General features: G+C 44.3%; 1 protein-coding gene across 2 annotated transcripts in view; it reads right to left on the bottom strand.

Annotated features, from left to right (window-relative positions):
• The window catches only part of LOC110533522 (endothelial cell-selective adhesion molecule), a 53,692-nt gene that overhangs the window by 10,756 nt on the left and 15,197 nt on the right, over positions 1-27,739 (bottom strand). For both annotated transcript variants that reach the window (XR_002474973.2, XM_021617814.2), the window contains exon 2: positions 1,340-1,485. Coding sequence is in view for 1 of the 2 variants with exons in the window: in XM_021617814.2 (XP_021473489.2) it covers positions 1,340-1,485 (146 nt within the window). In the remaining variant the exon portion in view is untranslated. The remainder of the gene's footprint in view (positions 1-1,339; positions 1,486-27,739) is intronic.

The raw sequence follows: 27,739 nt of genomic DNA, 5'->3' as shown, positions 1-27,739 counted from the left end.
TCTTCTTAATAGAGCCATGACAAGGCAATATTGAGTACATTGGAGTATGAATAGAAGTAAAGTACGTTAAAATATCATATAGATCATTATGCAAACAAGCAAGACAGAATTATAATTTGGAGCTAAAGACGAACAGTTTGATTCAGAGTTGAGATAAAGGCGCACAACTCAGACATTCTGTAGTTAAATCCGAGTACCGCTCCATGACTGGGCCTTTAGCCAAAGCAGCTTGCTCTGTTCAAGCTAACAACTGCAACCTCCCAATCTGCTGTTGGTGAGTGCTACTGTAGTGGAATGGTAACTACTAGACTCAAACTGGATTTTTTAAACTTTGTTTTTCCCCTTTGGGACTTGGTCCATCTGTATACTACTGTAAAACAAATCTGTGATTAGCAAATATAAGCCCATGCACATCCCTGGATAGTACTGTCTGTGGATGCAAGTTTGAAAATCCAAGCCAGATGAGAGCCTTATGGCCAACTGCCCGCTTTCACCAGCTTGATTTGTTTTTGTCTTGTAAAGGGTTAAAGCTGCATCCACAACCACCGGGGGGAATTTGATTAATTATTCAGCAGTCTTATGGCTTGGGGGTAGAAGCTGTTGAGGAGCCTTTTGGTCCTAGACTTGGCGCTCTGGTAGTTGGGAGCTTTTGAGCAAAAATTACACAATAATCAATAATAATCAACAGACAAATGATAATTATAACTGAAGTCTGAGTTAAACATTAAAACAAACCCTAACAAAATTAAATACATCCATCATTTCAAATTAACTTACAAAAGTCATATTACAGATTTGATACATTTTTACAAAAAATAAACTTCCATGTATAAAGTACTTCTATGCTCCCGAGTGGAGCAGCGGTCTAAGACACTGCATCTCAGTGCAAGAGGCGTCACTATAGTGCCTGGTTCGAATCCAGGCTGTATCACATCCGGCCGTGATTCGGAGTCCCATAGGGTGGCGCACAATTGGCCAAGCGTCATCGGGGTTTGGCCGGAGTAGGACGTCATTGTAAATAAGAATTAGTTCTTAACGGACTTGCCTACTTAAATAAAGGTTAAATAAAAAGTATTTAACTGGTATGCAGAGCTAATGCAGGTGCCTCTGGGACATTCTATTGTAGCCTTAGGATGTCACAGACTAATCATGACCACTGCAGGATCAAAGGGATCTTCACACATCCCAATTTGAGACGCACAAATGCGCCATTGCCTTAATGTTTGGTGCGAAAGTTGAAGTTACTGTACACGTCTCAAGTAAGAATGGCCCTAAATTGTCAGACAGCACAGATGCTAAAGGCACCAAACACAGAACATAACAGAGCCCAAACACTCACCAGTTGAGAGTTATTGGCTACAAAGTTCCAGAGGACGGTGTTCTTGCCGATGCTGTAGCTGGTGCTGTACCAGGCCTGCAGCACCACCTTCTGACCTTCAATCACCTTCATGATACTCTGGGGCATCTGGATCTGGGCCAGCACACCTGGAGGACGGAGAGGGGGAGAGGAAAAACAGAGTACTTACTTAAAAAACCTGTCCGAGTGTGGTTGTGACTATCTGGCTTAATAGGTTGAAAAAAAGCCCCTGCGTTTTGCAATTGTTTCTGGCAGAATGGAAAAAACAATAAGACATGCTAGTTTCTCAAGATAATCACACACAACACCGCTTTATCCCCACAACTGCTTCCCCACCACTGCATCCCCCCCCCCCACACACACACACACACCACCGCATCCCCCCCCCCCCCCCCCCCCACACACAAAACCACCGCATCCCCCCCCCCACACACAGAAACGCATCCTCCCCACACAGACAGAAACGCACCCCCCCCACACACACAGAAACGCATCCCCCCCCACACACACAGAACCGCATCCCATACACACACACACACACAGAACCGCATCCCCCCACACACACACCACCGTCGCATCCACACACACACACAAAACCACATCCCCCCCACACACACAAAACCACATCCCCCCCACACACACACACACACACACACCACTGCATCCCCCCCACCCCCCCACACCCACCCACACAACCGCATCCCCCCCCACACACACACAGAACCGCATCCACACAACCACACCCCCCCCCCCTCACACACACAACCGCATCAGACCCACACACAACCGTATCCCCCCCGCACACACAACCGCATCCCCACACACCGCCGCATCCCCACACACACACACATCAGAAAACCAGTCAGTTTCTGGTGTGACCACCATTTCATGCAGCACAACATCTCCTTCACAAAGTTGATCAGGCTGTTGATTGTGGCCTGTGGAATGTTATCCCACTCCTCTTCAGAGGCTGTGAATGTCATGAATGTCAAGACAATGGGACTCAGGATCTCGTCACGGTATCTCTATGCCTTCAAATTGACATCAATAAAATGCAATTGTGTTCATTGTCTGTAGCTCATGCCTGCCCATACCTTAACCCCACCACCACGGGTCACTGTTCACAATGTTGACATCAGCAAACCTCTCACCCACACAAACGATGTTGGACGGCGGTTTATGGTAGCGAAAATTAAACATTAAATTCTCTGGCAACAGCTCTGGTGGACATTCATGCAGTCAGCATGCCAATTGCAAGCTCTCTCTCAACTTGAAACATCTGTGGCATGGTGTTGTGTGTCAAAACTGCAGATTTTAGTGTGGCCTTTTATTGTCCCCAGAAAATGGTGCGCCTGTGTAATGATCATGCTGTTTAAATCAGCTTATTGATATGCCACATCTGTCAGGTGGATGGATTATCTTGGCAAAAAGAGAAATGCTTACTAATTGCTGGTCATCTGTGAACGTTTGAACATCTTGGCTATGTACTGTTATAATCTCAACCCAGTACAGCCAGAAGAGGACTGGCCACCTCTCAGAGCCTGGTTCCTCTTTAGGTTTCTTTCTAGGTTCCTGTCTTTCTAGGGAGTTTTTCCTAGCCACCGTGCTGCTACATCTGCATTGCTTGCTGTTTGGGGTTTTAGGCTGGGTTTCTGTATAGCACTTTATAAGGGCTTTATAAATTGAGGTAAACAAATCAGTGTGTATGGTACATTTCTGGGATCTTTTATTTCAGCTCATGAATCATGTGTTAAAAAATGTTCAGTATAGCTATGGTAAAGACAATGATAATAAATACATTTTAAAATAACACCAACAACCCAAAACAGACAATCAAAGCCATATACAGGTGGTTGTCAGACCCAGAAGACATGAGAGCAGAACTAGCAGAGGTCCTTGAAAGCATTTCTGAACAGCATGGTCTTGAGCTGTGCCTTAAATGGAGGACAGTCTCTGCAGACCTAATAGTGTCTGGAGGTGCGTTTCACAGCAGCAGAGCCGCACAACTGAAAGCCCCGTCACCAATATTTTTTGTATGTGCTGCGGTGCTGCTGAAGGGAGATGGACATAGAGGAACAAAGGGTGCGTGTGGGACAGGATGACAGAATGAGGTCAGACAGGTACTTGGGCACAGAGTTGTGGATAGCTTGGTGTGAACCAGCAATTTGTAGTTGATGCGTGAGCATATGGGGAGCCAGTGGAGGTTGAACAGCACTGGAGTGATGTGCTCGTGGGGGGAGTTATGGGTGAGGACACGTGCAGCACAGTTGGACATATTTTAGCTTGTTTAGGGACTTGGCAGCTGCGCCAAACAAAAAGATTGTTACAATAGTCCAGACGGGATAAAGACATGGATGAGTCGCTGAGCTGCAGGTTGTGATAGCAAATGTCTTAACCTGGCAATGTTCCGCAGATGGAAACACTCGACTTCGGTAATACTCCTAATGTGGGCCTCAAATGAGAGCCGACTGAAATATCAGGTTGAGAACCTCACTGGAGGCGAGGCCCTTGACAACATCAGTATCTAGTCAGTAGGTAATGAGAGAGCACCTGCATTTGGAGTGACAGGTGTCGAGAGGCAGGTAAAGGGGATACCTAGTGAGTTGCACAACAATGCATTCAAACCAACCCCTCTGAATCAGAGGTGCAGGGGGCTGCCTGTCACACCCTGGTCAAAGTATTTTGTGTTTATCTTTATTTATTTGGTCAGGCCAGGGTGTGGCATGGGGTTTTTGTATGTGGTGTGTATGGGGATTGTAGCTAGTGGGGTGTTCTAGCTAAGTCTATGGCTGTCTGAAGTGGTTCTCAATCAGAGGCAGGTGTTTATCGTTGTCTCTGATTGGGAACCATATTTAGGCAGCCATATTCTTTGAGTTTGTCGTGGGTGATTGTCCTTAGTGTCATTGTTCTGTGTTAGGTTACACAAGTATAGGCTGTTTCGGTTTTCGTTAAGTTTATTGTTTTGGTAGTGTTTGTGTTTAGTGTGTTACTTCATTAAACATGGATTGCAATAGACACGCCGCATTTTGGTCCGACTCTCCTTCTCATATAGAAAACCGCTACACTGCCTTAATCAACGTCATCAGCACCCGGGAAGCAGTTGTCATTGAGGGCTAACTGCCTTGCTCAAGGGCAGAACAGCAGATTATTTTTTTTCTTCACCTTGCCAGCTCTGGGATTCGAACCAGCAACCTTCCGGTTACTGGCCCAATGCTCTTAGCCACTAGGCTTCCTGCTGCGATTAAGAGTGTCATGATAGATAAGTTATGATACAACATATAAATGTTCAATGAGCTTAGTTCCACTGATACCCAATCAGAAGCCAAAATATAAGCTACAGGTAGCTTAACTCCAATGTTTGTAAACAAAGAAAAAGTCAACCAAAATAATGTATAGCCTCAAAACTATACTTTGGACATCATGGATAGTCAGTCCTTGCATACATAGCGCTCACTTTGAATTTGGTTACATTTCTCCAGGCCCCTCCCTCAGCTTTTTACCAAAACACAGGAGGGTGACGTTTTGTTAGCTTCAATTAACTATTACAGCTTTAAAACTTATATTAAGTCAATTTTCTCCAACAAGGACTCATTGAGAAGCTATTGCCCCTGCCCCCCCCCAAGGGAAGAGCAGTGCGTGGCTCATGTAAGCAGGCCCAAAGTACAGGAAGGGCTGTAGCTAGGTCCTGTTTACTCCCTCCAGAATCCTACCAGTAGATACATCTGTAGCTAGCTCTTTGATGAAGGTGCTGGTTTATATAGCGTCCCATCGTGCTAAAAGCTAAGTGGAGGGAGGCACACATTTAACTTCCTCACCCGCCTTATGAACAGCACAAAGTTAAGAGGCAGTCACTTTGTAGGAATGTCTCGTCCCTGTATTATGATGGATGGATGGATGGTGATAACTGATTGGGTTTGATGAAGAAATATACTTTCAAAAGAACTTCTTACGTCATCGTGGTGATTATGAGTGTCCCCAATCTAGGGGAATATCGATAATAATCAAAGCAAAAGATGAATCCACGAGCACATCAGAGATAAATTGAGTCGATCTGATGATTACTATTCGGCGAAACAGTCCAAGTACTTCTTCTGAAGAGCATTGGACACGCTACAGAGAGAGAGAGGCACATCGAATAGGATGGGCGTAGTAGCACCATTCTCATGGAGATAAAGCACCAAACGGGCTCCAGGGAAAAGTCACCCACTAACACCAGGCACCAAACAGGGAGGGGCTTCCAATAAGAAATACTCATTCTTGTTTTCCATTGTATGCCCTAGATTGGGGATCAGGGTCTCCAAATCAAAGCAGTAGGCGCTAAGGGCTGAAACAGACTCACAACAAAATATTCCCTGTAAGTACATACTGTTTGAGCAATTTAATTATACTGTAGTACTAGGTCTAAGTATTGATCAGGAAATACAAGATTAACAGCACATACACCGAGTGTGACAGACTGGTGGAGTGATAGACATCTGTTTTTTAAACTGTGTGAGAGAGATCACTGGACTTTTAGGCGATAACCATGCAGAATTGAGGCCAGCAGGCAATCTACTGTAGTCTGTCCAAACACACTCCTCTCAGTGACAGACAGTGAAGACTTGCTCATAATCTGATAAGGCGCTCTCGTTCCCAGCCCAGTCTTCTAGTATAACTAAAAAAAACAGCAGACTTGAGTACGGACCCCATCTCCCAGAAACAGTTTCTCCTGCTCCCTTCTTGGCTTATCTGTACAGCTTTCCAGTCGAGAGAGACAAGAAAAACATTTTAGTCATTAGTTTAATTACAGGGGCGAGGACAAAGTGTATTGGCAGAGGGAAATCAGGTACAGACTTCCGAAGCTTAATGGTCTTCATATAGACAGATAGAGTAGAGTGCTGCTGATCTACTGCAAAGCTCAGAAGTCAGCATCCTCTACACAGGGGCAAAATTAAAGAACCCCTCCCTCAGACTCTTCCTTTACATTGTGCAGATCGAGGAAAGACCTGGGCCTTCTGATAGCGAGATCAGGATCGGGCCGTGCTCCAGAATTAGCAGTGTCTGTCAGAGAAGCACAGGTCAAGAAGGAAATGACAGACAGGAAGCCAGCTAGTCACACACAGCTGTGGACACCTGGTTTCAAAAACAGGCATTCTGCTGTTCATTCTACTACTTTTAGATTGGATCGTGTAAAAATACAATATAGATTAAAAAAATCTGCGTCTTACTCAAAATGTAAAGTAACGGAACACAATGCATACTTTAGTGTCGAACACTACAGTGCATAATCCATCCATTCATAACGCCATACAAGGTAGACAACCTCAACTCTTCGAAACCCATGTGCTTCATCTTGAAACAAGCCATTATGTCTCAGTCCATGGTGATGAAAATAAATGACATGGTGTTAGGTAATGGATTGGAACGTTACCCGGCATTCACAACGCCATCTGATCTCTTCAGGGATCTGATCAGACAGACTGACGGGAAGATCAATCTGCACAATACTGAAAAGGTGGCAATCCTCTAAGGACACATTGGATTATAGCCATGGCGAAGCCTGAGCTGTGACATATCAACACACTGGCTTCAATATCTGATTCTAGTGTGCAGTGTGAGAGCAAGTGGGTGTGTGGGTTAGAGAGAGAGATACTGTGTACGTTTCTGTGAGTGTGCACGTGTGTCTGCTAACTTTTCTACTCTAATCAAACTCTGGGATCATCTGGCAGATGTCATCAGGACTGTCATGGTTCTCCGTTGTAGTTCGGTGTCGGGTATGGGTGGTCGGTGTCAAAGTGGTCACTAGGGAATCTGATTGTGTCTTGACATGTGTATGACAGTAATAGAGGCCTAGAGGACAGGAGTGGGGTTAAGGTGGAGGGGGAAAAGGTTACATTAGGTAGGGATGCAGTAGAATGGAGTTTGAGGGAGAAAAAAAAAGTAGAAATTATCATTGCTGATTATCAAACAGTGTGGTTACCGAAAGCCTATCCATTTTCAATGCTGTTCCACCAACCTCAGCCAAAATCTCAACACAACCTCTGGTTAAGAGTTTCTAGTGGGAGTTCAGTAGTGGATATAGGCTCAGTGGAAAGCAAACAAACAGTCTTTAGAGTGCAGGGACTATCGTGATTAAAAAAATGGCCAGCAGCAGAAAGATGAGTCTTTGAGGAAGGAGTGAAAGGTTGGCGAAGGGCTAGGCTTTGGGGAGGCAGGTAGCCTAGTGGTTAGAGCGTTGGGCCAGTAACTGAAAGGTTGCTGGATCGAATCACCGAGTTGACAAGGTAAAAAAAAAAAGGTTCTTCTGCCCCTGAACAAGGCAGTTAACCCACTGTTCCCCGGTAGGCCATCATTGCAATTAAGAATTTGTTCTTAACCGACTTGCCTAGTTAGATTAAAATGTTTTGGGCAGGGAGGACCTCAGAGAGGGGACTCAGGTGAGTCCTGTGGCTGCCAGAACACAATTAAAAGCAGGGTGGCAAGTGTGAGGACTGCCCCACTGGCATGACATCAGCATAATCACCTTACCAAGGTGGCTAATGCTTAAGGGAATACCAGACCCCAAAACACCATACAGTGCCTTGCGAAAGTATTCGGCCCCCTTGAACTTTGTGACCTTTTGCCACATTTCAGGCTTCAAACATAAAGATATAAAACTGTATTTTTTTGTGAAGAATCAACAACAAGTGGGACACAATCATGAAGTGGAACGACATTTATTGGATATTTCAAACTTTAACAAATCAAAAACTGAAAAATTGGGCGTGCAAAATGATTCAGCCCCCTTAAGTTAATACTTTGTAGCGCCACCTTTTGCTGCGATTACAGCTGTAAGTCACTTGGGGTATGTCTCTATCAGTTTTGCACATCGAGAGACTGACATTTTTCCCATTCCTCCTTGCAAAACAGCTCGAGCTCAGTGAGGTTGGATGGAGAGCATTTGTGAACAGCAGTTTTCAGTTCTTTCCACAGATTCTCGATTGGATTCAGGTCTGGACTTTGACTTGGCCATTCTAACACCTGGATATGTTTATTTTTGAACCATTCCATTGTAGATTTTGGATGTTTTGGATCATTGTCTTGTTGGAAGACAAATCTCTGTCCCAGTCTCAGGTCTTTTGCAGACTCCATCAGGTTTTCTTCCAGAATTGTCCTGTAATTGGCTCCATCCATCTTCCCATCAATTTTAACCATCTTCCCTGTCCCTGCTGAAGAAAAGCAGGCCCAAACCATGATGCTGCCACCACCATGTTTGACAGTGGGGATGGTGTGTTCAGGGTGATGAGCTGTGTTGCTTTTACGCCAAACATAACGTTTTGCATTGTTGCCAAAAAGTTCAATTTTGGTTTCATCTGAACAGAGCACCTTCTTCCACATGTTTGGTGTGTCTCCCAGGTGGCTTCTGGCAAACTTTAAACAACACTTTTTATGGATATCTTTAAGAAATGGCTTTCTTCTTGCCACTCTTCCATAAAGGCCAGATTTGTGCAATATACGACGACTGATTGTTGTCCTATGGACAGAGTCTCCCACCTCAGCTGTAGATCTCTGCAGTTCATCCAGAGTGATCATGGGCCTCTTGGCTGCATCTCTGATCAGTCTTCTCCTTGTATGAGCTGAAAGTTTAGAGGGACGGCCAGGTCTTGGTAGATTTGCAGTGGTCTGATACTCCTTCCATTTCAATATTATCGCTTGCACAGTGCTCCTTGGGATGTTTAAAGCTTGGGAAATCTTTTTGTATCCAAATCCGGCTTTAAACTTCTTCACAACAGTATCTCGGACCTGCCTGGTGTGTTCCTTGTTCTTCATGATGCTCTCTGCGCTTTTAACGGACCTCTGAGACTATCACAGTGCAGGTGCATTTATACGGTGACTTGATTACACACAGGTGGATTGTATTTATCATCATTAGTCATTTAGGTCAACATTGGATCATTCAGAGATCCTCACTGAACTTCTGGAGAGAGTTTGCTGCACTGAAAGTAAAGGGGCTGAATAATTTTGCACGCCCAATTTTTCAGTTTTTGATTTGTTAAAAAAGTTTGAAATATCCAATAAATGTCGTTCCACTTCATGATTGTGTCCCACTTGTTGTTGATTCTTCACAAAAAAATACAGTTTTATATCTTTATGTTTGAAGCCTGAAATGTGGCAAAAGGTCGCAAAGTTCAAGGGGGCCGAATACTTTCGCAAGGCACTGTATGTTGTCTATGGCCTTGTCATGTCCATGTAGCCAAGTGCTTATTACTCCTAGCGCCCATCCCATCACGCTCCTAGGAAGACAAGACAGTACAGAACAGAACTAGGCTAACGAGGCTAGCACTGCACACGCCAAACTATTTCAGGCTGATTATGGTATACAGCTGCATCAGACCTTGATTCAATCTTACAGAAACAATAATTACATTGTGTTAAATATTTAAGATGCTGACTTACACGCCCTTGAGAAGTCGGCAGAGGAGGATTTAATATAAAGATAAGGCGGAGTGAGGCATTAATCTTGTTTTGACGTGGCCACAGATAACAGCTCACTCAAATGGCAGCGACAACACAGGCCAGGTGTAGCAATACTAATTGGGGCTGTTCAACATGCTAATAACACCCAATAGAAGCAATCTGTGATGTCACTTTCAGTAAACCTTTTTCACCTCCTCTCGAACAAAACAAGAAACATCCTGGTTGGCCAAGATTAGAAAGTCATAATGCCACTGGAACAGGTTCTCATATCCCTTACAAATAAGTGTACTGCAGTAACACTGCAAAATTACTGCAGTAAAAAAAAAAAATACTTATTTTGGATGCAGAATTTGCAGCATACTGCAGTGACAGCATTTTATTTTCGTAAGGGAGGAATCAGAGGGAAAGCCTCAAAATTGAGAAGCTAAATATAGACAGGTTATGGTGTTACGAGCGACTAAAACGAGAAATTCCACAATCTGCAACTGAGACAAGAGGCGAATCACTGGGGCTGGATTACATTACTCTGAGGACTTTCCCCCATACCCTGTCAGATCGGTTTACTGACGCTTTCTGTAAATATACTGGCCTGGATTTATAGCGGGATACGTGCTCTTAACCCGACACACACACACAGGAATGACTGCTCTTATAAAACTAACAATTTAATTTATTTTACCAGGTAGGCTAGTTGAGAACAAGTTCTCATTTGTAACTGTGACCTGGCCAAGATAAAGCAAAGCAGTTTGACACAGAGTTACACATGGAATAAACAAACAGTCAATAATATAGTAGAAAAACAGCATGTACAAATGAGGTAGGATAAGGGAGGCAAGGCAATAAATAGTCCATGGTGGAAAAGTAAATACAATATAGCAATTCAACACTGGAATGGTAGATGTGCAGAAGATGAATGTGCAAATAGAGATACTGGGGTGCAAAGGAGCAAGATAAATAAATAAATAAATAAATAAATAAATAAATAAATAAATAAATAAATAAATAACAGTATGGGGATGAGGTAGTTGAATGGGCTATTTACAGATGGGCTATGTACAGGTGCAGTGATCTGTGAGCTGCTCTGACAGCTGGTGCTTAAAGCTAGTGAGGGAGATATGAGTCTCCAGTTTTAGTGATTTTTGTGGTTCGTTCCAGTCAGGGTAGCCTAGTGGTTAGAGTGTTGGACTAGTAACCGGAAGGTTGAAAGTTCAAATCCCCGAGCTGACAAGGTACAAATCTGTTGTTCTGCCCCTGTTCCTAGGCTGTCATTGAAAATAAGAAATTGTTCTTAACTGACTTGCCTAGTTAAATTAAAAAGGTCAAATAAAATTGGCAGCAGAGAACTAGAAGGAGAGGCAGCCAAAGGAAGAATTGGCTTTGGGGGTGACCAGTGAGATATAGGGTAGGTGCTGCTACAATAATTGGCAGGGGAATTGGAAATGGTGAGTTTACAGTTGTAATGTGTTTACCAAGCCTATCGGAGGGAACACTTGAGTAATGATACCATATCTGGAAGTCATTGAGAAGATATGGTCTCTTCCGGTCATGAAGGCATGGTGTCTTAAGTTAAGGGCCTAATTAAAGAGATCATAAGAAACAAACAGAAGCCTGGAGGCTGCTAGTCCCATTGCATCTCTTGAGAGAGAACTGACTTCCCGGAAACTCTGGTCATCTTTCCTGCCTTAGAAGGTAATCTTCCACACCCTCTGCAACTGCTGCCCCTGAGGTTGGCTGAGTGGAAAATGTTCCCCTTTCGGTGTCACCACTGGTTTGTGGTGGCCCATTCCATGTGAGAAGCCCACAGTCAATAGGCAACCATGCGTTTGTCCATCTGACTATGCTTGAAAGTAGGCCTGTTCCTATGTCTTCGCCTGGATTCAAATAGCCACTTTTTGGCAGAATCTTTGGATTGCGATTCATTCTTTATGGAAAAATATCCAGTCGCTCAATGTCTCCAGTTTTTGGCTGACCAACAATGACAACGTGGCCACAGATAGAAATCTGAGGCCCATGGAGTAAATAAGCAAAGAGTATGAGGAGTATAATGCAGGAGTCTTTCTTATGCCGGGTCAGTTGAGTTGGACATTGTTGCATATTTTGATGGAATGTGTTATGAGGCTAGTTGATAGTAGTCATAGTAACCTGTGAAATGTATGGAAGGATCAATTTAGGAATGCTCAATGTTTACTCTACAATTGCTTTTCTAAACAAGTAGCACTTTCCTTTGTCATGACCTCATATCAGCACTGTTCTAGCAAATACTTTGAACACGTTCCACAACGAGTAGTAAAACAAAGACTTCAAAACGGACCTATTTTTACAAATCCTCAGTCGACAAGGTGTGCCGATTGTTACAGAGCCTATAAAAACAAACATGCTCCGGACATCACATTTCCAATTGGGAGTCACATCTGCCTGAGGTTTTTGGCATGGCAAGAATTGTTTTCCTTGCAGAAAAAAGTACATTTGCACAGTAATGTAGCTCTGAACTTGAGCCGCTTTACTGGGCTGAAATATGTAGTTGTCTGTTCACTGCCAAGACCACCAGTAGCATTTGCTTAACCCTACTTAGGACTCTTAACAGGGCTTGGCTTTCATACACAACTCCCCTGAACATTCAGAAAAAGATAAGCAAATTTGTATGAATCATGTTCAGCACAGCTAGGGTGGCCTTTCGATGTCTGTGGGGGATATGACCAAGTTTTTGCATATGAAGCGTTTGAGGCACATCGTGTAATACACAGACATATTAGCCCATTGTTATGGAGATTGTTCAAATGTTGTGTTTTTAGACAAGGTTTACAGGGGGGGGGGGGTTGAAATCTGCTCGGTACGTGCAGCTTATTACAGATTTACCACAAGGGAACTATGCTTGTGCCGAGTTGCTAGGAGACCTCGGTATGACTATGGGAGATATGACTGGTCATTGCCATGTTCGTATGCCTAGTCGGTCCGTTATCACGTCAGCCACCAGATGCTGGTGGGCAAAATGAGGTGCTACAATTGTTCACTATTCTATTGTACACTATAAGAGTGGGGTGCATTTGTATCGTTCACCATTCAAAGCTGACTATAGGACCCTTGAACCACATGCACATCTGTTTGACTAAACATACAATGACAGACTGATGCTTGTGAAATAATCTGGATCCAGCAGGGTGGATTATTACAGTTTGAGTAGCCGTCTGCACCAGCAGGAGTGTGAATGAGTGTTGACTCAATACGGTCCCGAGCTGCTGTGAGAAGCCACCTTCCACTGAGGGGTCAGTGGTACAGCAGGACGTGGCATAGCTAAGCATCAGGGGGAAAGAACTTACGTTATGTAACATCAACAATGACAAAATCCTCCACAAAGATTGTGTGATATGAGACAAAGAACAATCTCCATTACATCAAAACAAGACTTGTCTATACAGGCTATTCAACACGTCAGTGGATGATGCATTTGATTGTCAAGCGTGTAGTAATATGAAGACAGTGGAGAAGTCAGAAGAGTGAAACGAGACGTTGACGAAAGATCACTCTCAGACAACTGGGACTTGGGCTCACATAAAGAGGTAATATTTGTGCAAACATAGGCACCACCCACAAGATCCCACAGACATACAGTGCCTTCAGGAAGTATTCATACCCCTTAAATTTCTCCATATTTTGTTGTGAGCTTCCCAGATACGGTTTGACAGTTTGTACAGAAATTCTTCAGTTGTGCAAACCCACAGTCTCAGCTGTCCGGGTGGCTGTCTCAGACGATCCTGCAGGTGAAGAAGCTGGATGTGGATGTCCTGAATTGGCGTGGTTACACGTGTTGTGAGACCGGTTGGATGTACTGTCAAATTCTCCAAAACGACATTGGAGGCAGCTTATGGTAGAGAAATTAACATTAAATTATTTGGCAACAGCTCTGGTGGACATAAAATCATTCATGCAGTCAGCATGCCAATTGCACACTCCCTCAAACTTGACATCTGTGGCATTGTGCTGTGTGACAAAACTGCACATTTTAGAGTGGTCTACTGTCCCCAGCACAAGGTGCACCTGTGTAATGTTCAAGCTGTTTAATCAACATCTTAATATGCCACACGTCAGGTGGATGAATTATCTTGACAAAAGGAGTAAATTGCTCAATAACAGGGATGTTTATTTTTTTATTTAACTAGTCAGTTAAGAACAAATTATTATTTACAATGACAGCCTACCGGGGAACAGTGGGTTAACTGCCTTGTTCAGGGGCAGGATGACAGATTTTTACCTTGTCAGCTTGGGGATTCGATCCAGCAACCTTCCGGTTACTGGCCCAACGCTCTAACCACTAGGTTACCTGCCCCTTGGAGGGAACAAATTTGTGCAAAAAATAAATAAAAAAATAATAATAAAAAAAAGCTTTGTGCAAATGAAGATTTTCTGGGATCTTATTTTAGCTCATAAAACCAACACTTCACATGGTGTTTATATTTTTGTTCAGTATAATATATTTAAAAAAATATATATAAAAAAATCCACTGACATTATGGGGTATTGTGTGTAGGCTAGTGACACCAAATCTCAATTAAATCAGTTTTAAAATGTCAGGCTGTAATAACGAAATGTGAAAAAAGTCCAAAGGTGAGAATGCATTCTGAAGGCACCATTTCCACAGTGACAGTGTATGAGACCCAGAGAGATGGGGGGGGGGGGGGGGGGGGCACAGTGGACAATATTGCTTTGGTGAAAGAAGACTAGATGTACCAAGCTAGATAAGGGATGTGTGGGCACAGGGGTTGGTGACAGTTCCACCCTCCGCCGCCTCCCTCCTTGCACCCAGTCCTGTCGCACACTTGGAGATTGGGAGTGCTGGGCCCATGCTAAGCCTGCTCGTCACGCTCTAATCCTATCAGCTTTCAAAGCCATCTCTGAAGGTAAGGCCCCCAAAGACAGGCAGAACCTCAGGCCAGAGGGAAAATATGACTTAGGGATGACTCTCATGAAAATATAAAGTCTGACAAAAAATAAAAAATCTATACATGCATGCAGACATGAACACACATAAATACATCAGATGACTGACAGCCAATATGCCCATATGATATGATGTTTTGGCTGAAGGTCTGAGGTGTTTTTGAATTGATAAAAGGAATTACATGGAGAAGCCAAACAGTTAATGTTCATTGTGCATCATTTCAGTATAACCAGGTAGGCATATATGAAGCCAACAAATACATCAAAGTCATGGCAAACATGATATCTTCTTAAAAAGTAAGTCTGGGAGACAGAGCTGTTTGAGCCTTCCCTCTCTGGGTTCACTTACTGGATATCTGAAGGATTCCTGAAGGCTCAGTAGTCTAATGGGGAGCCAGATGGGGATCCAGATAGAAAGGGAAAAGTGCTCTACTCCTATCCAGGTAAGGATCCAGGCCCATCGCCTTAGAGCCTATGGGTGTGCCCAAAATGGCACCCTATTCAATATATAGTGCACTACTTTTGACCCTATGGGTCCTGGTCAACCGTAGTGCACTAATAGGAAATAAGGTGTCATTTGGGCCAGAATGTGTCACCGTGATGAATGACGAGCATTGCCAGTCTGTCTCTGGCGTCACCCAGCGCCCTTCCCACAAGACAATAGACATTGAAAGTAGGACTTGAGATGCCTCATCCAATCCCCCCCCACCCCATTCTCTCCACAAGCTTTTCTTTTCTACTACTCTCCACAGATGGGTACCCAGTTGTAGGAAGGATAGGGCGTGGTGCTGGGTTGCAGCATCAGGGTTCACGTTTCCTTTTCAAAGCATGTGTGATTGGACGTTCCCAGTTCTATACTAAAACAAAAACGCAACATGTAAAGTCTTGGTCCCATGTATAATGAGCTGAAATAAAAGATCCCAGAGATGTTCCATAAGCACAAAAAGCGTCGCTCTCAAAATTTGTGCACATCCCTGCTAGTGAGCATTTCTTGCTAGCCAAGATAATCCATCCACTTGACAGATGTGGTATATCAAGAAGCTGATTAAACAGCATGATCACTACACAGGTGCACCTTGTGCCACGGACAATAAAAAGGCCACTAAAACGTGCAGTTGCGTCACAACATCACATATCTCAAGTTGAGGGAGTGTGCAATTGGCAGGCTACTGCAGGAATGTCCACCAGAGCTGTTGCTAGATGTCGCCTCCAATGTTGTTTTAGAGAACTTGGCAGGACTCTACATCCGGCTTCTTCACTTGCGGGATTGTCTGAGACCAGTCACCCGGACAGCTGATGAAAATGGATTTAACTAATGGTTTGACAGTTTGTGCAAAAATTGTTTCAGGGAAGCTCATCTGTATGCTTGTCGTTCTCACCAGGGTCTAGACTGCAGTTGTAACTGACTTCAGTGGACATATGCTCACCTTCAAATGACACCTGGCACGCTGGAGAAGTGTGCTCTTTATGGATATATCCCGGTTTCAACTGTACCGGGCAAAGGGCAGACCGTGAGTGTGACGACATGTGGACGAGCAGTTTCTGATGTCAACGTTGTGAACAGAGTGCCCTATGGTGGTGGGGTTATGGTACAGGCAGGCATAAGTTAAGGACAAACAAACAATTGCTTTTTATCAATTGGCAATTTGAAGGCACACAGATACTGTGATGAGATTCTCAGGCCCCATTGTGTTGCCATTCATCTGCTGCCATCAACTCAAGTTTCATGATAATGCAAGGCCCCATGTCGCAAGGATCTGTACACAATTCCTGGAAGCTGAAAATGTTCGTCCTTCCATGGCCTGGGAAAACATTCCACAGGCCACAATCAACAGCCTGATCAACTCTATGCAAAGGAGAGGTGTCACACTCAAATCAAATCAAATGTATTTATATAGCCCTTCGTACATCAGCTGATATCTCAAAGTGCTGTACAGAAACCCAGCCTAAAACCCCAAACAGCAAGCAATGCAGGTGTAGAAGCACGGTGGCTAGGAAAAACTCCCCTAGAAAGGCCACAACCTAGGAAGAAACCTAGAGAGGAACCAGGCTATGTGGGGTGGCCAGTCCTCTTCTGGCTGTGCCGGGTGGAGATTATAACAGAACATGGTCAAGATGTTCAAATGTTCATAAATGACCAGCATGGTCGAATAATAATAAGGCAGAACAGTTGAAACTGGAGCAGCAGCACAGTCAGGTGGACTGGGGACAGCAAGGAGTCATCATGTCAGGTATTCCTGGGGCATGGTCCTAGGGCTCAGGTCAGTTGAAACTGGAGCAGCAGCACAGCCAGGTGGACTGGGGACAGCAAGGAGTCATCATGTCAGGTAGTCCTGGGACACTGCATGAGGCGTGTGGTCACACCAGATACTCACTTTTCTGATCCATGCCCCTACCTATTTTTTAAGGCATCGGTGACCAACAGTTGTATTCCCGGTCATGTGAAATCCATAGATTAAGGCCTAATTAATTTATTTCAATTGACTGATTTCCTTATATGAACTGTAACTCAGTAAACTATGAAATTTTTGCATATTGTGTTTATATTTTGTTCAGTGTATAACTGATCAAATGAAGACTGCCGTTTGGTTTTGCGGTGCAATCGCTGACAAAGTCATCCTCTGTGTATGGTTCTCATCCTTGAGTTTGCTGGTTTGTCATCCTTTCATAAACGATCGGCGGAATGTCATCTCTTCACGGGAATGACTAACCTACCAACAATGGTTTAGTGGTATTCTCTATACTAGGAATAGCCGCATCCTAGCTGCGTCCTTAGAGCATGCGCAGACCAGCTGGCGGGCGTGTTTATGGACATATTCAATCAATCCTTATCCCAGTCTGCTGTCCCCACATGCTTCAAGAGGGCCACTATTGTTCCTGTTCCCAAGAACGCTAAGGTAACTGAGCTAAACGACTACCGTCCCGTAGCACTTACTTCCGTAATCATGAAGTGCTTTGAGAGACTAGTCAATATCACCTCCAGCCTACCCAATAGGTCCACATACCATGCAATCGCAACCCCACTGCCCTAACCCATCTGGACAAGAGGAAGACCTATGTGAGAATGCTGTTCATCGACCACAGCTCAGCATTCAACACCATAGTACCCTCCAAACTCGTCATTAAGCTCGAGACTCAGGGTCTCAACCCCGCCTTGTACAACTGGGTACTGGACTTCCTGACAGGTGCGTTCTGAGCCCTCTCATGTACTCCCTGTTCACAAACAACTGCGTGGCTATGCACACCTCCAACTCAATCATCAAGTTTGCGGACGACGTTGTTTACCAACAACGACGAGATGCCCTACAGGGAGGAGGTGAGGGCCCTAGAGTGTGGTGTCAGAAAAATAACCACACTCAACGTCAACAAAACAAAAAGGAGATGATCGTGGACTTCAGGAAACAGCAGAGGGAGCACCCTCCTATCCACATCGATGGGACAGTAGTGGAGAGGGTAGTTTTAAGTTCCTTGGCGTACACATCACGGACAAACTAAATTGGTCCACCCACACAGACAGCGTGGTGAAGAAGGCGCAGCAGCACCTCTTCAACCTCAGGAGGCTGAAGAAATTTGGCTTGTCACCAAAAGCACAAACTCCCACAGATGCATGATTGAGAGCATCCTGTGTGGCTGTATCACCGCCTGGTACGGCAACTGCTCCGCCCACAACCGTAAGGCTCTCCAGAGGGTAGTGAGGTCTGCACAATGCATCACCGGGGGCAGCCTACCTGCCCTCCAGGACACCTACACCACCCGATGTCACAGGAAGAACATAAAGATCATCAAGGACAACAACCACCCAAGCAACTGCCTGTTCACCCCGCTATCATCCAGAAGGCGAGGTCAGTACAGGTGTATCAAAGCAGGGACCGAGAGACTGAAAAACAGCTTCTATCTCAAGGCCATCAGACTGTTAAACAGCCACCACTAACATTGAGTGGCTGCTGCCAACATACTGACGCAACACCAGCCACTTTAATAATCGAAAATGTATGTAAAAAATGTATCACTTTAAACTATGCCACTTAATAGAATCTTTACATACAGTGGGGCAAACAAGTATTTTGTCAGCCACCAATTGTGCAAGTTCTCCCACTTAAAAAGATGAGGCCTGTCATTTTCATCATAGGTACACTTCAACTATGACAAAAAATGAGAAAAAAATCCAGAAAAATCACATTGTATGATTTTTAATGAATTTATTTGCAAATTATGGTGGAAAATAAGTATTTGGTCAATAACAAAAGTTTCTCAATATTTAGTTATATACCCTTTGTTGGCAATGACAGAGGTCAAACGTTTTCTGTAAGTCTTCACAAGGTTCTCACACACTTTTGCTGGTATTTTGGCCCATTCCTCCATGCAGATCTCCTCTAGAGCAGTGATGTTTTGGGGCTGTTGCTGGGCAACACAGACTTTCAACTCCCTCCAAAGATTTTCTATGGGGTTGAGATCTGGAGACTGGCTAGGCCACTCCAGGACCATGAAATGCTTCTTACGAAGCCACTCCTTTGTGTGTTTGGGATCATTGTCATGCTGAAAGACCCAGCCACGTTTTATCTTGAGTTTTTACCAAAAAGTTATATTTTGGTTTCATCTGATCATATGACATTCTCCCAATCTTCTTCTGGATCATCCAAATGCTCTCTAGCAAACTTCAGATGGGCCTGGACATGTACTGGCTTAAGCAGGGGGACACGTCTGGCACTGCAGGATTTGAGTCCCTGGCGGCTTAGTGTGTTACTGATGGTAGGCTTTGTTACTTTGGTCCCAGCTCTCTGCAGGTCATTCACTAGGTCCCCCCGTGTGGTTCTGGGATTTTTGCTCACAGTTCTTGTGATCATTTTGACCCCACGGGGTGAGATCTTGCGTGGAGCCCCAGATCGAGGGAGATTATCAGTGGTCTTGTATGTCTTCCATTTCCTGATAATTGCTCCCACAGTTGATTTCTTCAAACCAAGCTGTTTACCTATTGCAGATTCAGTCTTCCCAGCCTGGTGCAGGTCTACAATTTTGTTTCTGGTGTCCTTTGACAGCTCTTTGGTCTTGGCCATAGTGGAGTTTGGAGTGTGACTGTTTGAGGTTGTGGACAGGTGTCTTTTATACTGATAACAAGTTCAAACAGGTGCCATTAATACAGGTAACGAGTGGAGGACAGATGAGCCTCTTAAAGAAGAAGTTACAGCTCTGTGAGAGCCAGATATCTTGCTTGTTTGTAGGTGACCAAATACTTATTTTCCACCATAATTTGCAAATAAATTCATTAAAAATCCTACAATGTGATTTTCTGGATTTTTTTTCTCATTTTGTCTGTCATAGTTGAAGTGTATCTATGATGAAAATTACAGGCCTCTCATCTTTTTAAGTGGGAGAACTTGGACAATTGGTGGCTGACAAAATACTTTTTTGCCCCACTGTTCATTACTCATCTTATATACTGTACTCTATACCATCTACTGCATCTTGCCATCTTTATGTAATACATGTATCACTAGCCACTTTAAAACAATGCCACTTTTATGTTTACATACCATACATTACTCATCTCATATGTCTATACTGTACTCGATACCATCTACTGCATCTTGCCTATGCCGTTCTGTACCATCACTCATTCATATATCTTTATGTACATATTCTTTATCCCTTTATACACACACAAGTGTAAGGTATTTGTTGTGGAATTGTTAGGTTAGATTACTCGTTGGTTATTAATGCATTGTCGGAACTAGAAGCACAAGCATTTCACATACACATGCTAACCATTCGTATGTGACAAATAAAATTTGATTTGGATATGCTGTAGGAAATGTAGTTCAGAGTGAATATTTAATTCCTGTGCAACCTATGATAAAGCTGGGACACAAACTGATGACTTTGAATTGGTAGCCTCTATCTGGGAAAATAATACTTTGTTGCTCTTCAGACCATACAATTACCCCTCAGATCCCAGCTTTTCAATATTACATCATAGAAACCCCCGGATGCTTTTCTCCAGCTACAATGAGGATTCACTGGTGCATACACTCTGGTCCAGACCAGCAGTCTCCTGTATTGAGCCTGCGTTAAATTGAGAATCCAGAGATGCCTTTTTCCCCAAATAAATACATTCTGTGTTGTTATCAGGGGTGGGATCAGTGCGGATGGAATTGTGCGTGGCCGCGGAATGTTCCCGGGAGTTTATCTGGGAATCCCAGGCTGCCGGGAGAGGAAGTGGAGTGTCAGGGAAGAGGAAAAGGCCAGGACGCAGAGCTTTCCTGCTGATAAACAGCACCAGGGGATCGGCTCTTCTCCAGAGCATTTCACTATTCCATTTACCCCCCCCCCTTCTGTATCTGAGGGTCCAAATTTAACTTAAAAAAAAGAAATTCTGCCAAAAAGTCAGTGTGATTTGTCCATTGGCTTGCATTCAGAATAACAAATGATGTGAAGAGATGTATTTCAATGTAGATGTAGTACCAAATGGGATCTGGTTTATGACATGTCTAATAGAATGCGAGTTTGTTTCCATCTCTTTAACTATTCATGGGTTGGGGTGAACAAGTGGGCAATGAATCCTCTGGTGAATGGATTGCACCTTAACCCTAATTAGAATTCACTTAGCCTTCTGAACTTTCCTCCTTACAAGGCAATGCACATTGCGCACACATGTGCCATGATCATGTGATATCTAGACCTACAAATGAAATGAATTTTCTGCAGTGGAAACAGCTGGCATAACATTTTTTTGGGACAAGTTAGAGCTTACAGGTGTAATAGAGCTGCAATGTACAGTAGCCTATACTCGATAGGTGCTAAACAAACACCACTCAGTGATTGTACACAACAGCATTGAGAGAGAAGGGCATGGGACGGGCAGTAGGTAAACTGATAGCTCAGCAAATCCCTAGGTATTGCTCAGCCTCACAGGTTCTCTTCATCTTAACTCGGTCACTCTGACCTGCAATGAACAAATATGTGAACATTTGGTCACTGTGTGGAGTGCAGAAGCTGGGAATTGTTATTACAATTATGTTCCAGGGTGAACATTTAAAACCTTTAAACTACCATTTTAAACCGCTGGACATGAATACAAGAAGAGTGAAGTGTCGGTCTGAAGGGCACCAAAAGCACTAGAAAATATCTAGGTGAAAACGTTTGGATGGGTAAACAATTTCCCCAAACTGCAGACAAAATGTACCTGCAGTAATAAGAATACAACACCCTGACCCAACTAAGTGCAGTTCTTAGAAACCAAGGGGAAAATTGAATCTTTGGGCACCAATAACCACCATCAGTCTTTTCTCTGCTGAATGCACACAGGGGGACTGTGGTTGCGTCAAAGGCATGAGAAGCTATCAGAGATGTTAGCTAGCTGAGAGGCTACGTGGCCAACCACAATTTCTGTATGGAAAGAGTAGCGAGTGGCTCAACAAGTCACTCCAGAGTGACTCCTCCCCACTTATGCTTTCTAAGCTTACAGGTATGAACATCGTATGCAACGTGCCAGGCTTCTAGATCACGTCAAACTCATTCCACTGAATTATATACTCAGTTCTGTATGACTGGAATCATATTGCCACAAGTACAGTGCCTTCAGAAAGTAGTCAGGCCCCTTGACTTTTTCCACAGTTACGTTACAGCCTTATTCTAAAATTGAATAAATTGCATTCCCTCCCCACATCTACACACAATACGCCATAATGAAAAAGCAAAAAGTTATTTTTAATAAATTATCACATTTTACATAAGTATTTAGACCCTTTACTAGGTACCTTGTTGAAGCATCTTTGACAATGACTACAGCATTGCGTCTACTTTGGTATGACGCTACAAGCTTAGTACACCTGTATTTGGAGAGTTTCTTCCATTCTTCTCTGCAGATCCTCTCAAGTTCTGTCAATTTGGATGGGGAACATTGCTGCACAGCTATTTGCTGGTCTTTCCTGAGATGTTCGATCAGGTTCAAGTTCGGGCTCTGGCTGGGCCCCTCAAGGACATTGAGACTCGTCTCGAAGCCACTCCTGTGTCATCTTGGCCGTGTGCTTAGGGTCATTGTCCTGGTGGTGAACCTTCACCCCAGTCTGAGGACATGAGCGCTCTGGAGCAGGTTTTCATCAAGGATCTCTATACTTTGCTCAATTTATCTTTCCCCTTGATCCTGACTAGTATCCCAGTCCCTGCCGCTGAAAAACATCCCCACAGCATGATGCTGCCACCATCATTCTTCACCATAGGGATGGTGCCAGGTTGACTACAGACATGGCATTCAGGCCAAAGAGTTCAAGCTTGGTTACATCAGACCAGAGAATCTTGTTTCTCATGGTCTGAGAGCTTTTAAGTGCCTTTTGGCAAACTGCAAGTGGGCAGTCATGTGCCTTTTACTGAAGAGTGGCTTTCGTCTGGCCACTACCGTAATGGCCTGAATTGGTGGAGTGCTGCAGAGATGGGAGAACCACCCAGAAGGACAACCATCTCCACAGAGGAACTCTGGAGCTCTGTCAGAGTGACCATCGAGTTCTTGGTCACCTCCCTGACCAAGGCCCTTAGCCCATGACTGCTCAGTTTGGCTGGGTGGCCAGTTCTACCAAGAGTCTTGGTGGTTCCAAACTTCTTCCATTTAAGAATGATGGGGGCCACTGTGTCCTTGTGGACCTTCAATGCTGCAGAAAGTTTTTTGGTACCCTTCCCCACATCTGTGCCGACAATACTGTCTTGGAGCGTTACGGACAATTCCTTCAACCTCATGGCTTGGTTTTTGCTCTGACATACACGGTCAACTGTGGGACCGCATATAGACAGGTGTGCCTTTCCAAATCAAGTCCAATCTATTGAAACATTTACCACAGGTGGACTCCAATCAAGTTTTAGAAACAGACGATCAATGGAAACAGGATGCACCGGAGCTCAATTTCGAGTCTTCTGGCAAAGGGTCTGAACACAAAAGGTATGTTTTTTTATTTTATTTTTTTATTTTATTTTACATTTGCAAACATTTCTAAAAACCTGGATTTCACTGTCAGTATAGAGTATTGTGTATAGATATATAAAAATATTTAAATCGATTTTAGAATAGGGCTGTAACGTAACAAAAATGTGGAAAAAGTCAAGGGATCTGAATACTTTCCGAGGGCACTGTAAAAGTCCTCTTCCCCCTGCACAAGGGAATCTAGGCTATTGGTTTACAGATGCACAGTCGAGAGCATCCTGTCGGGCTATATCACAGCCTGGTATGGCAACTGCACCGCCCGCAACCACAGGGCTCTCCAGAGGGTGGTGCGGCCTGCCCAACGCATCACCGGGGGCAAACTACCTGCCCTCCAGGACACCTACAGCACCCAATGTCAGAGGAAGGCCAAAAAATATCATCAAGGACAATCAGCCGAGCCAAGGCCTGTTCACACCGCTACCATCCAGAAGGCGAGGTGAGTACAGGTGCATCAAAGCTTCGATCTCAAGGCCATCACAATTAAAATAGCCATCACTAGCAGACTTCCACTGGGCTACTCAACCCTGCTTCCCTATATACAGACTTGGAATCACTAGCCATGTTAATAAATGGAACACTATAGTCACTTTAATAATGTTTACATACAGTATACATATGAGAGGAGTAAAGCAGTATTTTAGTCAATGCCACTCCGACATGTCTCAATCTAATATTTATATATTTCTTAATTCCATTCTTTAACTATTAGGTGTGTATTGGAAGATACTACTGCACCGTTGGAGCTAGGAACACAAGTATTTCCATACACCCACAATAACAGCTGATAAATATGTGCATGTGACCAATAAAGCGTGATTATTAGTCTCGCAGATCTCAACCGAGAGGGCTCAGGAAGGATTGCCTGTGCGTGTTGACTCCATATAATGGACACTCAGTGGGTCCTTCAGAAGCCATGTTCAAGTCCATATACATCTCCAGGATCTGGGCTAACTAAACTAGTAGACTGCCACAAGAACAAAGCAGACCACATAACATGTGCTCCAGCAACTAACTATATACTGAGTGTACAAACCATTAACACCTACTCTTTCCAAGACCAGGTGAAAGCTATTGTCCCTTATTAAATGCACTTCAAAAAAATCAGAGTAAATGAAGGGGAGGAGACAGAAATCCTTCTTTAACCTAAGCCTTGATACAATTGAGACATTGATTGTGTATGCGTCCTAGCCATGTCTGAATCCTAGCTTAGGAAGGCCACCAAAAATTCCCATCCCCAACTACAACATTTTCCAACAAGATAGAACTGCCAAAGGGGGCGGCATTGCAATCTACAGCAGAGATAACCTGCAGAGTTCTGTCATACAATCCAGGTCTGTGCCCAAACAATTCAAGCTTCTACTTTTAAAAATCCACCTTTCCAGAAACAAGTCTCTTATCGTTGCCGCTTGTTATAGACACCCCCCCCCCCCCCCCTCAGCCCCCAGCTGTGCCCTGGACACCATATGTGAATTGATTGCCCCCCCATCCATCTTCAGATTTCGTACTGTTATGTGAAACAAACTGGGACATGCTTAACACCCCGGCCATCATACAATCTAAGCTAGAGGCCCTCAACCTCACACAAAATTATCAAGGAACCTACCAGGTACAACCCTAAATCCGTAACCATGGGCACCCTCATAGACATCATCCTGACCAACTTGCCCTCTAAATACACCTCTGCTTTCTTCAAACAGGACCTCAGCAATCACTGTCTGCGTCCACGGTCAAACGACCACCCCTCAAATGGGGCAAAAAAGTATTTAGTCAGCCACCAATTGTGCAAGTTCTCCCACTTAAAAAGATGAGGCCTGTCATTTTCATCATAGGTACACTTCAACTATGACAGAATGAGAAGAAAAAAAAAATCCACAAAATCACATTGTAGGAGTTTTAATGAATTTATTTGCAAATTATGGTGGAAAATAAGTATTTAGTCAATAACAAAAAAGTTTCTCAATACTTTGTCATATACCCTTTGTTGCCAATGACAAGAGGTCAAATGTTTTCTGTAAGTCTTCACAAGGTTTTCAAACACTGTTGCTGGTATTTTGGCCCATTCCTCCATGCAGATCTACTCTAGAGCAGTGATGTTTTGAGGCTGTTGCTGGGCAACACAGACTTTCAACTCCCTCCAAAGATTTTCTATTGGGTTGAGATCTGGAGACTAGCTAGGCCACTCCAGGACCTTGAAATGCTTCTTACGAAGCCACTCCTTCGTTGCCCGGGCGGTGTGTTTGGGATCATTATCATGCTGAAAGACCCTGTCACGTTTCATCTTCAATGCCCTTGCTGATGGAAGGAGGTTTTCACTCAAAATCTCACAATACATGGCCCCATTCATTATTTCCTTTACACGCATGCTGTTGTGCAAATGGAATAGACAACAGGTGGAAATGGTAGGCAATTAGCAAGACACCCCCAATAAAGGAGTGGTTCTGCAGGTGGTGACCACAGACCACTTCTCAGTTCCTATGCTTCCTGGCTGATGTTTTGGTCACTTTTGAATGCTGGTGGTGCTTTCACTCTAGTGGTAGCATGAGACGGAGTCTACAACCCACACAAGTGGCTCAGGTAGTGCAGCTCATCCAGGATGCCACATCAATGCGAGCTGTGGCAAGAAGGTTTGCTGTGTCTGTCTGCGTAGTGTCCAGAGCATGGAGGCGCTACCAGGAGACAGGCCAGTACATCAGGAGACGTTGAGGAGGCCGTAGGAGGGCAACAACCCAGCAGCAGGACCGCTACCTCCGCCTGTGTGCAAGGAGGAGCAGGAGGAGCACTGCCAGAGCCCTGCAAATGACCTCAGGCAGGCCACAAATGTGCATGTGTCTGCTCAAACGGTCAGAAACAGACTCCATGAGGGTGGTATGAGAGCCCGATGTCCACAGGTGGGGATTGTGCTTACAGCCCAACACCATGCAGAACGTTTGGCATTTGCCAAAGAACACCAAGATTGGCAAATTCGCCACTGGCGCCCTGTGCTCTTCACAGATGAAAGCAGGTTCACACTGAGCACATGTGACAGACGTGACAGAGTCTGGAGACGCCGTGGAGAACGTTCTGCTGCCTGCAACATCCTCCAGCATGACCGGTTTGGCGGTGGGTCAGTCATGGTGTGGGGTGGCATTTCTTTGGGGGGCCGCACAGCCCTCCATGTGCTCGCCAGAGGTAGCCTGACTGCCATTAGGTACCGAGATGAGATCCTCAGACCCCTTGTGAGACCATATGCTGGTGCGGTTGGCCCTGGGTTCCTCCTAATGCAAGAAAATGCTAGACCTCATGTGGCTGGAGTGTGTCAGCAGTTCCTGCAAGAGGAAGGCATTGATGCTATGGACTGGCCCACCCGTTCCCCAGACCTGAATCCAATTGAGCACATCTGGGACATCATGTCTCGCTCCATCCACCAACGCCACGTTGCACCACAGACTGTCCAGGAGTTGGCGGAAGCTTTAGTCCAGGTCTGGGAGGAGATCCCTCAGGAGACCATCCGCCACCTCATCAGGAGCATGCCCAGGTGTTGTAGGGAGGTCATACAGGTCACACACACTACGGAGCCTCATTTGGACTTGTTTTAAGGACATTACATCAAAGTTGGATCAGCCTGTAGTGTGGTTTTCCACTTTAATTTAGAGTGTGACTCCAAATCCAGACCTCCATGGGTTGATACATTTGATTTCCATTGATAATTTTGTGTGAGTTTGTTGTCAGCACATTCAACTATGTAAAGAAAAAAGTATTTAATTAGAATATTTCATTCATTCAGATCTAGGGTGTTATTTTAGTGTTCCCTTTATTTTTTTGAGCAGTGTATTTCAAGGCCTACCTTCCAACTCAGTGCCTCTTTGCTTGACATCATTGGAAAATCAAAAGAAATCAGCCAAGACCTCCAAAAAAGAATTGTAGACCTCCACAGGTCTGGTTAATCCCTGGGAACAATTTAAAAGGCCTGAAGGTACCATGTTCATCTGTACCAACAAAAGTACGCAATTATAAACACGATGGGACCATGCAGCCACCATACCGTTCAGGAAGGAGACGCATTC

The sequence above is a fragment of the Oncorhynchus mykiss genome, chromosome 10, assembly GCF_013265735.2.
Source record: "Oncorhynchus mykiss isolate Arlee chromosome 10, USDA_OmykA_1.1, whole genome shotgun sequence".
Classification (NCBI taxonomy): Eukaryota; Metazoa; Chordata; class Actinopteri; order Salmoniformes; family Salmonidae; genus Oncorhynchus; species Oncorhynchus mykiss.
Note: the sequence above shows the minus strand (reverse complement) of the source record. Positions and strands in the feature narration are given on the sequence as shown.